At 36.1% G+C, this 13,415-nt stretch overlaps 1 protein-coding gene across 10 annotated transcripts in view; it reads right to left on the bottom strand.

Moving 5' to 3' along the window:
* Positions 1-13,415, bottom strand: part of Sorcs1 (sortilin related VPS10 domain containing receptor 1) — a 474,759-nt gene that overhangs the window by 204,027 nt on the left and 257,317 nt on the right. For all 10 annotated transcript variants that reach the window (XM_078052770.1, XM_078052650.1, XM_078052432.1 and 7 more), the window contains exon 3: positions 7,715-7,814. In XM_078052770.1, the coding sequence (XP_077908896.1) occupies positions 7,715-7,814 (100 nt within the window). The remainder of the gene's footprint in view (positions 1-7,714; positions 7,815-13,415) is intronic.

The following is a 13,415-nucleotide window of genomic DNA, read 5'->3' as shown; positions in this document are numbered from 1 at the left end:
GATATATTGTAGTGAAACATCTCACCCTAGTAAATATGGCAAACTTCCTGTAGCGGCCAGCATTCATCTCCATCCATCACCAGAGCAGCATGGGCTATCCACTAGAAACAAATGTTCTAGATACAGTACGTCAAACACTGGATGATGGAAACTTGTGAGAAACCACGGGGAGTATGCTGGAAGCAAACGGACCAGAATGTTGAAAAGACCCCTGACCATTTTCCACAGCAGAGCGTAACTCCAGACCAACCTGAAACAATGCATTTGAGCTTCATAAAGGGTAAAGGGTGGGCATCTAACACTGAGCCAGCCAGACTTGAGAGGCTGTGGGCTCTAGAAAGGACAGCTGATGAGGCAAAAATAAACACATAAGTAAGCAGACAAGTAAATAAAAAAAAGTCTGCTTCTCAAAAGTTTAGCCATTAGTCTATTACATATATTTGAAGAATGGTTGGCTTCTGAGAGGTATCCTCTTCATATTTGAGAATTTCTGATCACTTGACCACAGGGGCTACCCACCTTTTGAGAACCAGTCAACCACATAATAAATACATAACTTTCATCAATATTCACAATATTTGCAGACTAATTTAGGCAATATTATCTTAATTAACTTGTTTAGAGTAAATAGAAAACAGAATTTTTTTTTGTGTGTGTGTATGTGTATGTGTGTTTTGGTAACAGGGACTGAACTCAGGGGCACTCCAACCAGTGAGCCACATCCCCAGGCCAATTCTGTATTTTATTTAGAGACAGAGTCTCACTGAGTTACTTAGTATCTCGCCATTGCTGAAGCTTGTTTTGAACTCACGATCCTCTTGCCTCAGCCTCCCAGACACTAGGATTACAGGCTGTATTTTTTTTTTTTTGTAATAAAGACTACTCGAACTTAGTAAAGATTTCTCTGTGGACTTGTCAATCACCTTTCTATTTTCCTAGCTAGCTACATGCATCTTTTTCTTTAAAACATACATTTGGCTACAAAAATTCTTTATTAAAACCTCAATAATCTGTAAACTCCATCCTCATGAAGTTATAACTTAGGATTTTAAAATCACTCATTTATGATTAATATTTAATATATTAGATTGCATGTGATAGACATAATATCCATGAGGGATAATATGTGCTATGTTGATGAGGCAAGGAATGTGTTTCCACCAAAAATTACTAAGTACTGTTTAATGTTGCATGATGTAAAACAATAAAATACTAGTTAATGTTATCAATTCTGAGAAGTCAGGAAAATTAGGTGATTTGAGGGATTAATAGAGATGAAGGGGAAAAAATAAGTTTTTAGAAGCCATGTACTGACCACAAGTTATTGCCTAAATTGAATAACATTTTAATATTTTTAAAAAGTATTTGACAACATAAGTTTTAGAGACACACAGTTAATATCCAATGAAAGAAGTACTTTTTATGTAATTAACATGTTGTGCTAAAATTGATATGACTATGGTTTTATTAGCATTTCTTTATGAATTTTATAGGTGTTTGACTTATATAAAATAGTTTGGGGTAGTTGGCTGTTGGAGGTGAGCGTGGAATACAGTGTCCTAGATCAGTGTCTTTTTGTTTTATTTCCACTGTGTTTTGCCAAGCCCAGGAGTTCCACAAGGTTCCCCAGGGCCACTTTGGCAACAAGGGAGGTGACTAGGGGGCTATTCCTGGTGCTATACTCTTGCTTCAGAGGGTCCTCTGTCCTTATTATTCTGTAGTTTATTTGAAACATAGAGGCTGAAATAACTGTAAGAAAATCACCCAGAGGGGAAAAAAAAATAGAAATGCAGCATGCTTTTTTTTTTTTTTTTTTTTGGATTTTTTATTTATACTGCTCAGGGAAAGAACTGAACAATGTTCAATGGAGCTTAACAATATAAAACTCAGAAATACCCATCAAAAAAATTCAAAAGAGTTGATCTTTCCCTTTAGCTATGGTTGCCCAGGCTAAGTGGAGAGTAGTAAGCATTTATTCACTAAAAAAGGGCACGTCTGTTGAAGTTTGGAAAATGCCACCACCACTGGGTCTCTGAGTTCACACATGACACTTCTTTATGAATGAAACATACATTCTCTTTAAAAGATTAGAGGCGAATGGATGATCTTGTGTACAAAGGGACAGATAAAAGAGCTAGGGGAGAATGAGCAAGTGTCAAGTGCCCGCCAAGGGAAATGTCATCACCCCCTTTGATGTATTATACAATACTCTAGTTCCCCTTGGCCTCACCAGACAATGTTGAGTGAGTGCTATGCAAAGCCCTGGCATTTTAAATATTAATCATGCTCTTCTTAGGAAAGATGCAATTACACGTTATGGCCTAGAAATGACTAAAACCTATGGGATTCTTGACTGTCCTTGTTTGTTTATTCAAAAGAATTAATTATTTATAATTAATAATTAACTTACAAAAATTAATTATAATTATTGGACTCTGAGAAATTACTAAGTCAAAGCTGGTTTTACAGGACTCGTCCTTCCAAAGTTCCATCCCGAGTGTCCAAAACCCACCCTATATTCAATTCAAATACTCCCCACGTGCTGAACACCAACTCTACACCAAGGTCCTACGTTCAGCATGACAAAGACTACAAAATTGATCAAGGCACCTAATTCCATGTAGGATCTCATGTACTAAAGGGGAGGTTAGACATAATCAAAAACACACATAGCGTATTATGATGTGGTAGAAGTAGTGGCATTTAAGAGTTACTTCTGCAATTTCACGATCTTAGCTTTTCTTTTACCAGTTTGTGTGTAACCTCAGGCAAGTCACGAAACTCTCTGGGATTCAGTTTCCATCTCTTTTAAACGAAAGAGTAGAATCTGAAAATCCCCACCTTTTGTAGGGTCTGATCCCACAATCCTTCCTGAGAAAAGTTGTCTGACCCTAGCACACACAACTCTTTCCTGTCCCAGGAAAACAAATGACAAGAGGAATTAAGTGTGCCCAGGGTAAAAAGAGACAGGGAGTCAATAATCAAACACTTATTTAGAAAGTGTCACATACAGTATGGTAATTAAAACCTAAACATCTGGAGAAATTGCAAACAGTGTTTAATGCCGGCAGGTACCAAGAGACCTGCAAGAATGATCAATGTGTTCTGTGGAGCGAGGGTCCTAATTATAGGATGAAAGCCTTAGAAGACTCTCAGCAGGAATGATATTAATTAAGAAGTGATAACAGAATAGGAAAGATAGTAGAATGAAACAGACATTATTACTGTATGTATATATGTGACAGCATGACCAATATGATGCTGCAAATTGTGCACTCAGAAAAATGAGAAATTATACGCCATCTATGTATGATATATCAAAGTGCATAAATGCATTCTACTGTCCTGTATAACTAATTAAAACTAATTAAAAAAATAAATCCCTAAAAAAAAAGAAGAAAAAGAAAAAAGAGGTGATAACACAGAAATGAGAAGGAACAGGGAAGCAAAAGGGACACAAGAAATGTAAAGAACAAATACTATCTAGGTTTTTTTCTTTGCAGGTAACATAGTGTGAAGAGACCATGAGGATATGACAACTGAATGAATTGTCTTTTCTCAGTTTTGTTTTGTTTTTTTCTCTCTCTCCAAGAATTTCAAGTAGAGTTTTGTATTCTTTAATCCTTAAAGATGCTATACAACACCTTGTGAAGAAACAGCAAGATAAGGTCAGTTGTGGAATATTGGACAGGTATCACTGATAGCCACCAGGGTGAAAAAAAAAGAAAGAAATAAATTTTCTTTTTAGGCAGAATACAAATAAACTTGAAGAGAATTTAAGAGCGAGACTGAGATTTCAACATTGATTTTTTTTTCCTTTGCTACATTTGTATTAGTTCTCCCATTTCCCTCTGTATCACAGCTGTTCTTCTCAGGTACAGGTTAAATCATCTTTTCTCCTAGCAGACTATATGTATGTAGCCAATAAACCTCTGGTGACACAAACAAGCCTTGGAATTTATCATGAAGTAGAGGTGGAGGAATTATTCTCCTTCCAAGCCATGGTGACAGATAGTTACCCTGCCTGTCTTCTGGCACTAGGATCTACTTGGTCTTATTCTTCGGGGCCTACCTCATATATCAGGGGCCATGGAATGGGTGTTTTCTGCAAGAAAGTATGAGTGAGACAGGATAACACCTAAGAGCAGGCTCTCTGTCTTCTAGTCAAGATTTCCTAGGTTGACACTGGATGAGATGATAGTTTCTAATGTAATAGACCTATCCAGGGAAACCTGCTATAATTTACAGCAGAAAAGCGGTCAATGGATGATCATCAATTTAAACAGTAAATTAGGGCTTGTTTTATTCTGGACTCTGATCCCAGTAATGCCCTTAACAAGCTGCCTGCAAAGCCAGGACACGATGCCTGCTGTTTGAGACACGATGATTGAAAAAGAACTGCTCTTGCCTTCGCAAACACCTAAAAATAGCAATAAGGACGGGAAGACAAACAGGCTTCTGGGAATGCAGGCAGTTACAGGGATGTTGTCAGTTTTATTCCATTTGCTCCCACCAACGTGAAACACAGAAGAAACTCTCTGGTACAAAAGATGTTAACTTGTTAGATAGCACCCTAGAGATTTGAAAGAATTAACGTAGCCCTTTAAGGAGCCTGCCCTTTTCACCAGAGGATAGCAGGAGTCCCAGGAGAATCAAGTGAACTTCAATGCCTTTGTCCTCTATAATTAAAAGAGAGTCTGATAATTCTTTCTTCTGCCTCCTCCTCCTTTTCTTTAAACATAAACTCATATTGATTGGAGCAAATATATTCATACTTTAAAATGCTGTGCAGGTGCTATCCCTTTGGTTCAAATATGTCCCTTTGTGGGGATGGGGGTACATATTTCTTGGTGATAAATTCACCTCATAAGTAGAAAAACTGTACACAAATATACTGCTATGTCAACTTTATTGATTTTTGCACCATTGTAAAGACCTTCATCGTCCTCCAATATATCTTAAATCTATCAGCATCTCAGAAAGTGACCCTGAAGGCCTCGTTTATCTGTAGAGGAAAAGATCCCTTGGTTTAGGTTCCCTCATAAACACTGTGATTTAAACATCAGGGGCCACCTCTGCTTCTGCAGAGCAACAGGACTAAAGAAAGCTATTCTCTCACAGTCATAGACAGTGACTTCTCCCTCTCTGGAACTAGGGTCTGCCAAGTCTTCATTCAGAGCAGTTAAAATACCGCTAGCCAAATATCCTTTTCCAAGTCCTCCAAATGGCTACCCATCATGTATGCAGTCTCATTAGTGTCAGTGTTTCTAACTGAGTGGGTTCTATGGCAGGGCTCTTTGCTCTACTCCCTCTCAAGTGTTCCTTCTAGTCTCAGGAGCTACATCTGAGCCTGAGAGTGTCACTCTTCAAATCCAACTCCCGTGCACAACCTTAGTGCAAGTGTAAATGACTCACTCAAAGTCATCTGCTGGTTGGCAACAGATTCAAAGCAGGGAGGTCCAGTTCTGAATCTTAGTTCAGCATCACACTGTATTTACAACTAGAATAGAGGATTTGGGAGGTGGGATGTTGATTTGTTTCTCTATTTATCCTGTGGTGTAAAGCATACTGTGTAGCATACAGTTTGTTGATTGCTAAATTAAATCTACTAAAAATGTGAACTAGAGGAAAAATCAATAGAGATTATGAGGATTAATTCAAAGCCAACAAACAACTAAATCTCATTAAAGAAATAAAGGATAAAGTTTTAGTTCCTCAGTTTGAATCTGTATACAGCAGATCAAAATTGATTAGGTTTAATTATTGATGAAGGGCCAATAAGGAGGCAGTAAGGACAAGAGAGGAGTGTTTATGATATAGCTCTAATTTTGAGCTTCACATTATTGATCTGTGTTGTCTGGTACTGTGGTCATCACCCATACACATAACTTAAATAAATAAATTTAAGTTATTAAAATTAAATGAAATTCAAAATTCTTTCACTTAGTTATACTAGTCATATTTTGAATATTCAACAGCCACAAGTTGCTAATGTCAAGAGTATTGGACAGTTTAGAGGAGCATTTCTATCACTGCAGAAAGTTCTACTGGATACTGCTATTTATAGGGGATAATCACTACTATTGCCTCCAATAATTATATGAAGCAGGAGGAACAAGATGATAAGAAAGGAGAATAAAGTGAAAAGAAAACACTGATTAAGCCTTTACCATCCCGTGCTAAGCACTTGAAATGTCTAATTTCAGATAATTCTTATAACCTCCCTCGTGGGGTAGGTACTGTAATTATCCCCATTTTAAATTTGAGGACGCTGTGCTTGGAGAGATTAAGTAAATCACCATACTTATACATTTAATAATTGGCTTAGCTGGGGTTTTACTCAAGCCATCTAAATTCAGAGTCTATGCTCAACTGTTATGTTGCATTTACTGAAGCACTAGAAATGTTTAGATGTACACCAGAAACACATGATACAGTCACCTGAGCCCCAAGCCAGAGCACAAGGATGGGACCAGGGCTGGCAGATTTGGAACCACTTACTAGAGTCAGAGTTGAGGATGTTGCTTAAGAGCTAGTATCATTTGCCTTCTACAGTCCAGATGACAAAAGGTAGAAACTCCCTAAGGTCATTATCAGTACCTAATGACAAATTGGAAATGGAACCCTAGAGATCAGAGCTATCATTATCACAGAATATGGTTTAGGACATATTAATGAGGAACACTATTCTATTTCCTGATGGATACTATTAATTCATGTAATCTATGGGATACTTAGACATAATGTCAGAATTCAGAATTTGAGAGCCGGGCATGATGGCATAAGCCTATAGTTCTAGCTAATTAGAAGGCGAAGCAAGGGGACTACTTGAGCCCATGGGTTCAAGACCAGCCTGAGCAACACAGCAACCTCTCCCACCCCTAATATTCAGAATTTGGTGACACTAATTTATAAAAATGTCACTCTTCCTTTGAGATAAATGCCATTTTCACTTAAAATTAGACATTTTTTTTTCTGGGAAAATAAAAACTTTGAAGAATAGATGGTCCCTGTTAACAGGAAAGGTATAATAAAGTGGAAAAATTATGATTCCCAAGGAAGAAATCTGAATTCTAGTCCTGATTGTGCATGCAGCTTTGAAATATGTGCAAACCACTTTCTTTCTCTAAACCTGAGTTTTCTCATCTGTAAAATAAGGGCATGGAATATTATGATCTCCAAGGTTCCTTGCAGCTAAGATCCAGATCAGGAAGGACTAATCTCAAAGGCAGGGCCCCCTTCCTAATGTTTCTGTGCAGCCTGGACAAATTTTAGAAATGAACCCCTGTCTGTTGTAGGAAAATGCATTCACCGAAATTCTAGTTAATATATTTACTCTATGTCAAGGGAACCTGGAACATCAGATGAAAATCCATCTTTTCTCTGTCCTGTCTAAGCTTATTCTAATTCTTGTGCCTGATTGGTCAGTGCTTCTATAAGACACTCAGCGGCATACACTCAGTAAGACTTATTCCATGTAGCTGCCTTTCTAAAATGGAAATGATGCTCCTACCCCTTACCCTCCTACGTTCACAGTTGCTGATTAGAAAATTACGATGTGTCAGGCACTTCCATACCTTACCACCCATCAACTCTTCTTTACATCTCTAATCGAAGTTTAACTGTAAAGGTTTTTTAGGTATCTAGATAGGTCAGCCAATCAAATTAGAAGTCACACCATGAATCAGTAGCATGCTAAATATACATTTCTTACCTTACGCTTGTTGGTAGGACACACATAAAGGTAGCTCAAGATTGTCTTCAAACCCACTTTATCATTCAGCTTCTCATAGGTTGTCCCATAATCAGTTGACCTGTAATTCAAAGGAGGCTTTAATGAGGACAGAAGTACACGTCATTCGGCTACTTGTCAGTATAATGCATGTTTTACAGAGTAGAATGGCTCTCCGGAGGTTTCTAAATGATTCATGTAGTATATAATGATGCTTAATTATGTACACAGTAGCATCATGTGAGTGGTTAGCATTTGCATTTAAATTGAATTGGTAAAAATTAAAACTCCATCTCTCTGCTGCTCCTTAATGTACGCACTTTGCATAAAGGATGTGATTAATTTAAGAAGATTAAGAGATGAGGGTGTTCCTCGAATTGACCAAAGAAATAAATAGCTTTTAGGCTAGCTATGACATTTCTAAACTTTCGCTTTATCTTTGGTACAGTGGAAAAGCAGGTTCTCCTGATTTATCTACAAACTCTGTTTTCTTTCATGAGTCATAGGATATAAGGTGGGTTAGTCCCTTCAAAGGTCATTCAGTCTTTTTCTATTATTTAAGAGCAAGGAAATGTCTTAATAATAAGTGAAATTTCACAACCTTCCCGATGGCCTTTTCCAGTGTTAAGCAACCCAGAGTGAGCAGGATGTTACCTCTTGGCACTGAAACCATCTTTCTTGTAGATTTTCTTATCTTTATTTAGCCACTGGTCAATAACTTATGACTTCAGATTAAATACATGGGTTTTAATCATTATCTTTATGAAAGTCTACATTGTATTTTGAAAATTTAATTCCAGTAGGTCATCCTGAAACCATGTGCAGTGAGGAATGATAATCTCTATTTGAAGACAGTAGTTGTATAATGTAGATGACTATTAAACAGTGATAGTTGGGGAACAGGACATCTGGGATTTGAATCCAGGAATCCTGGCCCTAAGCCCTAGGTTATTTTCATTTTACCTCAGCATTTTTTCTTTCTTTCTGTCTTTCTTTCTTTAAAACAGTAATAAAATTTCCTCTTCATCTCTTTGTTTCACAAAGCCAATTTCCTATGAAATTTATTCAATCATTCACATCTGTGGACCTCCTTAAACATACCAAGACTGTGCTAACTGCCAGGATATAAAAATCAGTCCCCTCAAGTATCTAACAGGTAATTCCAACAGTCAGAAATATAAAGAAATAGTTATATTGTGCTAGACACAATGACAGATATCAATAATAATTAAAAGACAAAGTTGGTTTAATCAAAAAAGAACAAAAATAGGGTCATATAAATTTGCTTTGGATCCTGATAAAAACTACAAATTCCTATAGGCCATAATGATAAACAGAGAAAGTCTTTTTTTTTTTTTTTTTTTTTTTTAATAATCTCACTTCCATCCACAAAGAGCCTACTGAGAAGAGAACAATGGGGCAAAAATGTTGGATGAAAGTATTGTTGGAATTAAGAATCAATTCTGCCTTGAAATTCAAGACATTTCATCCTAAAATTTATACCCAGATGGCAAATACCAAAAAGTCTCTATTTTGAAGGATCTGGGTAAAATTTCATATCATTGAGGAATAGAGTGATATGTAAAACTTCTTCCAAGAACTATGAACCTTGACAATGAACAGGAGCTTAAAAATAGGAAGTAGAGTGAGCATCTTCAACTAGAAGTCACCTGGTACAAGGGGGATATGTAACTGGCTTCTTCAGGACTAGTCCCCACATTACCACAGTCACATGAACATGGCTTGATGGCCAAGAACATTTGAACAGCATCCCAGATCTTTCACAGATCTTATTTGTGAACCACATGGAGATTTCTGAAAATTCTTCTCCCACCCATCTTTCCCATCTCAAATTTACAGCAAATGTGAGGAGATTTCCTGAAAATTTCTAAAAAATATCTAAGATTTCTTTTCCCCACTCTCAGGCTCACCTTTCTGGCCAACATTTTCTGTCTACTAAGATTTGCTTGTATCCTAAATGTTGTTGGCTTTTTCTAGCTTTTTTATTGTGTAGTTTTTCCTATTCAATATCTGAACAAACAAGCAGATGCAATATCTACTTGAGAGTTGGTGGGAGGCAGATGAAATGTGTTCATACTTCTACATTAATACATTTTGCCTAGTGAGGTGGAAATAATACAACTTCATTGGATATGAGGGGGTGATTCAAATTTTCTAGAGGAATAATAGGAAAGGAGGCTAGAGAAGTAGGGATAGTCTACAGAGAGTGAGTTTCTTAGAATTTCTATTAATTTCTACTAGTGAATATATTTACATTAATAATACCATACACTACAAAGGCAAATGAGGATTACTTTTTAAGCAATCTGTAGGAAACCATCTTCCATGTGTGTGTGTATGTGTACATGTGTACACACCCATATGCAAGTGTGTATTTAACTCTAATATAAATGTCACAAGATGACAATGGAGTAAGTGGCTCAGACTTGCATTAGACTTTTTTTTCAGAATTTATGCTGTTATTGCAAATTTTAATTATAATATCACTGTACATCATCAATCTAGTTTCTTCTAGAGATCCATCACTATTTTTTGTACTATCTCTTGGATCTTGATTTTATGAAGCTCAAAGATAGAACCAAAATTGTTGATTCTCCATCTCAGCAGACCTAGAGGTCTAACCATCATGGCTTTTGTAATAAGCAATTGACAGAGAAAAAATAATTCATTTTCACACACCCAAATGGTATATAGATTGGCAGTCGTCCAGGGTGTTTCACAGCTAGAATGAGAGTGTTGGTGGGTGTTATAGGTAGAACTAACAATAAGCTCGTACATATTGATTGATATCATGGTACAGGAGTGAAAATATTAAATACTTGCAAACCAGCTGGTAGATAGTTATAGTACAAAGATTTCTGAGAAGCTGCTCTTGCAGCCTTACCTCCATAGCCTATCAGGTACCCTGTAGGTCTCTTAACAGTCCAGCAAGCAAAAGATTGAGGATTGGCACAGCAGAGGTCTCAAGAAACTTTTTCTAGCATCAAGACCAGCACCAGTGCTGTTTGGTCAATGTCCATGACAATCAGCCTATGTCCAAGTAGGGGAGACAGTGATCTTGTGTGGTCCTGCATCCTGGGAAGAAATTATTAGTGCCCAACTGCATCCCCAATTCACAGTTATCATCCTGTGATCAATTGTGGGAGCCATAGTCTACAAAGAACAAAGGCTCTGAACCAGCAGGTGAGAAGACAGGTTGAGGAGCAGGCTGACCTGTAAGCCAATGTACTGGTTTGTTAAACACTTTAAATATCAACCCTAGGCATAGGGGAAGGGATATTTTCCAGAATTAAATTATTTGGAAATGCTTGATTAGGCGAAATTTAATGTTCCTGTACTTCACAAATTGTACTATTCTAATATGCACCAAGCCTCTTACATACATAATTCATGTAACATTTTCCAAACATATTTGATTATAGGATCTATTATTGAGTGATATCAAATGAGATTAGTGTTCTGAGCAACACTATTTGGGGAAAAATATCAAAAACAAAAATTCAAAAGAAATAAATGAATCTTGGCTTCATGAGGAAAAGAGAAAAATAAAAATATTTAAAATAAATAAAATTTGCAAATGAAAATACCAGCCTGTGCTTACCATAAAGTGACAACTTTTGCAAAGGAAAAAAATCAGAAACAAAAAAAGAAAAAAAGGAAGTGTTCTTAAAATATGCATCATGCACAGACACGTTCAAGATGCAATTATGAAGTCTTGAATTCTCAAGTTGTATCATTTTTAAAAAACATTCCAAAGCAAGTATTTTTATCTTCAGGCTTTGTTTGTAGGTTGGCTTATCTATAGATTAAAAACAAAACTTCTGTCAACACCTAGACTATGCTAGAAGTTGAAAGCTTAAAAAAAAAAAGCAGCATTTCAGGAAAATAAATATTCTAGTGATTAAATCAAAGCTTGCCTCCTTTTGCTTTTGATCTTTAATCTTTATTCTGCCCTTCTTATAAACTTCTTAAATAGTGACTTTCAGAATATTTGAAAACATGTCTTTAAGTATATAAATACACATAACTGAGATAAGTTGCTATGAAGGGTGGAGAAACCACATCAGAGGCATCCCACCTGCCTTCCAAGAACCTATGATCCCTAGTAGACAACAAAATTCCTCATTACACTTGAAGAAGAGATCAATATAGGATATGCCTAGTTTCCACAAGAAGTTGCAGATGAAATGTATGATTGGGTCTCTTATAGTCTGTATGCAATCAAATGAGACACTAAATCAACAGCATCTTTTGTAAATTCAATTAATCCATAAAAATCCTTAGCACCTTGACTAGCATACAATCAGCAACCTATTGATAGTTTTTATTATTTGTTTTATATCTTTTTATCTTTTTTTCTTGTTTGTATGTTTTTAAATTTTTTTTTGCCCAACATTTACTAAAACCCATAATGTGAGCCTACAAGGAAAATCTCATTGAATCTTATTTTGATTTAGTTTGCTAAGCAGAGAAGACATTTATGGGGGCTTTTACAACATCTTTAAATGCAGCTGAATTTAGTCCATCAGATTCTGAAGGAAATGGGCTAGTTGTTTTATGTAGGACTTGGATCAGAGACTTAATGGTAAGAACTGAAATATGAGAGTTGAAGATTTTATGCTTTGCTTTTATAATAATTTTATCAGAATTCCATTGCCGCATAGGGTATTATGCTTAAAAAATCTAAAAGATAAAATAATAGAAAGGATCCTTCACTGGGTGTTTATAATAGAATCCAAACTCTCACATGCAGAATTTTATAAGATGAATATTAACACATATTATAAATAAGGAAGACCTTTTAAAATGTAAAACCAGCCAGGCACAATAGCACATGACTGTAATGGCTCAGGAGGCTGAGACAGGAAGATTACAAGTTCAAAGCCAGCCTCATCTAGTTAGTGAGGCCCTAAGCAACTTAAGGAGACCCTGTCCCAAATAAAACACAAAAGGGCTGGGGAGGTGGCTCAATGGTTAAGCACCCTGAGTTCAATCCTCTGTACCAAAAAGATAATAATAATAAAGTAAAATAAAATAAAGGAAAACCAATGTACTTAAGGCCAAACCCACAGAAGTTACACCTTTAATTCCATCCTACCTCTTTCCAAAAGCCACAAGAAGTGACTTGTAGATGGAAAACCAGGTGTATTTGGATAATCTAGTTTAGACTTTCTTAGTAAATGGAACAAGATCTGAAACTGAAGCACTTCATGGTGAAAACCAAAGACTGGGTTTTTCTCATACACACTGAACAGGCAGAAGGTCTTCCATGGAGAATCATTTTTTTTAAATTTGAAGTATAAACAGAAATTCTCATAAGGATCTGAGAGCAATGAAAGTTTACTTTAAACCTGTATATATCTTTATATTTGAAATGAGTTTTCTGTACACAGCATGTAGTTAGGTCTTGTTTTTTGGATCCATTGTTACAATCTTTTTTAACTGGTGCATTTAAAATGTTGACATTTAAAAAGTGATTATCAATACAGTTTGATTAACACTATTGCTTATTACCATTTTCAATTCCTTGTTCTCGTTCTTTGTTTCTATTCTTTTCAACATGTTTTCTACCTTCGGTGGCTTTGAGTGTTTTATATGATTTTATTTCCTTCCTTTATTAGTCTATCAATTATATTTCTTCTTTTCCTTTATTTTGAATTTA

This window comes from Ictidomys tridecemlineatus, chromosome 1, assembly GCF_052094955.1.
Source record: "Ictidomys tridecemlineatus isolate mIctTri1 chromosome 1, mIctTri1.hap1, whole genome shotgun sequence".
In the NCBI taxonomy this organism is placed as follows: domain Eukaryota; kingdom Metazoa; phylum Chordata; class Mammalia; order Rodentia; family Sciuridae; genus Ictidomys; species Ictidomys tridecemlineatus.
This window is presented reverse-complemented; position numbering and strand designations above follow the sequence as displayed.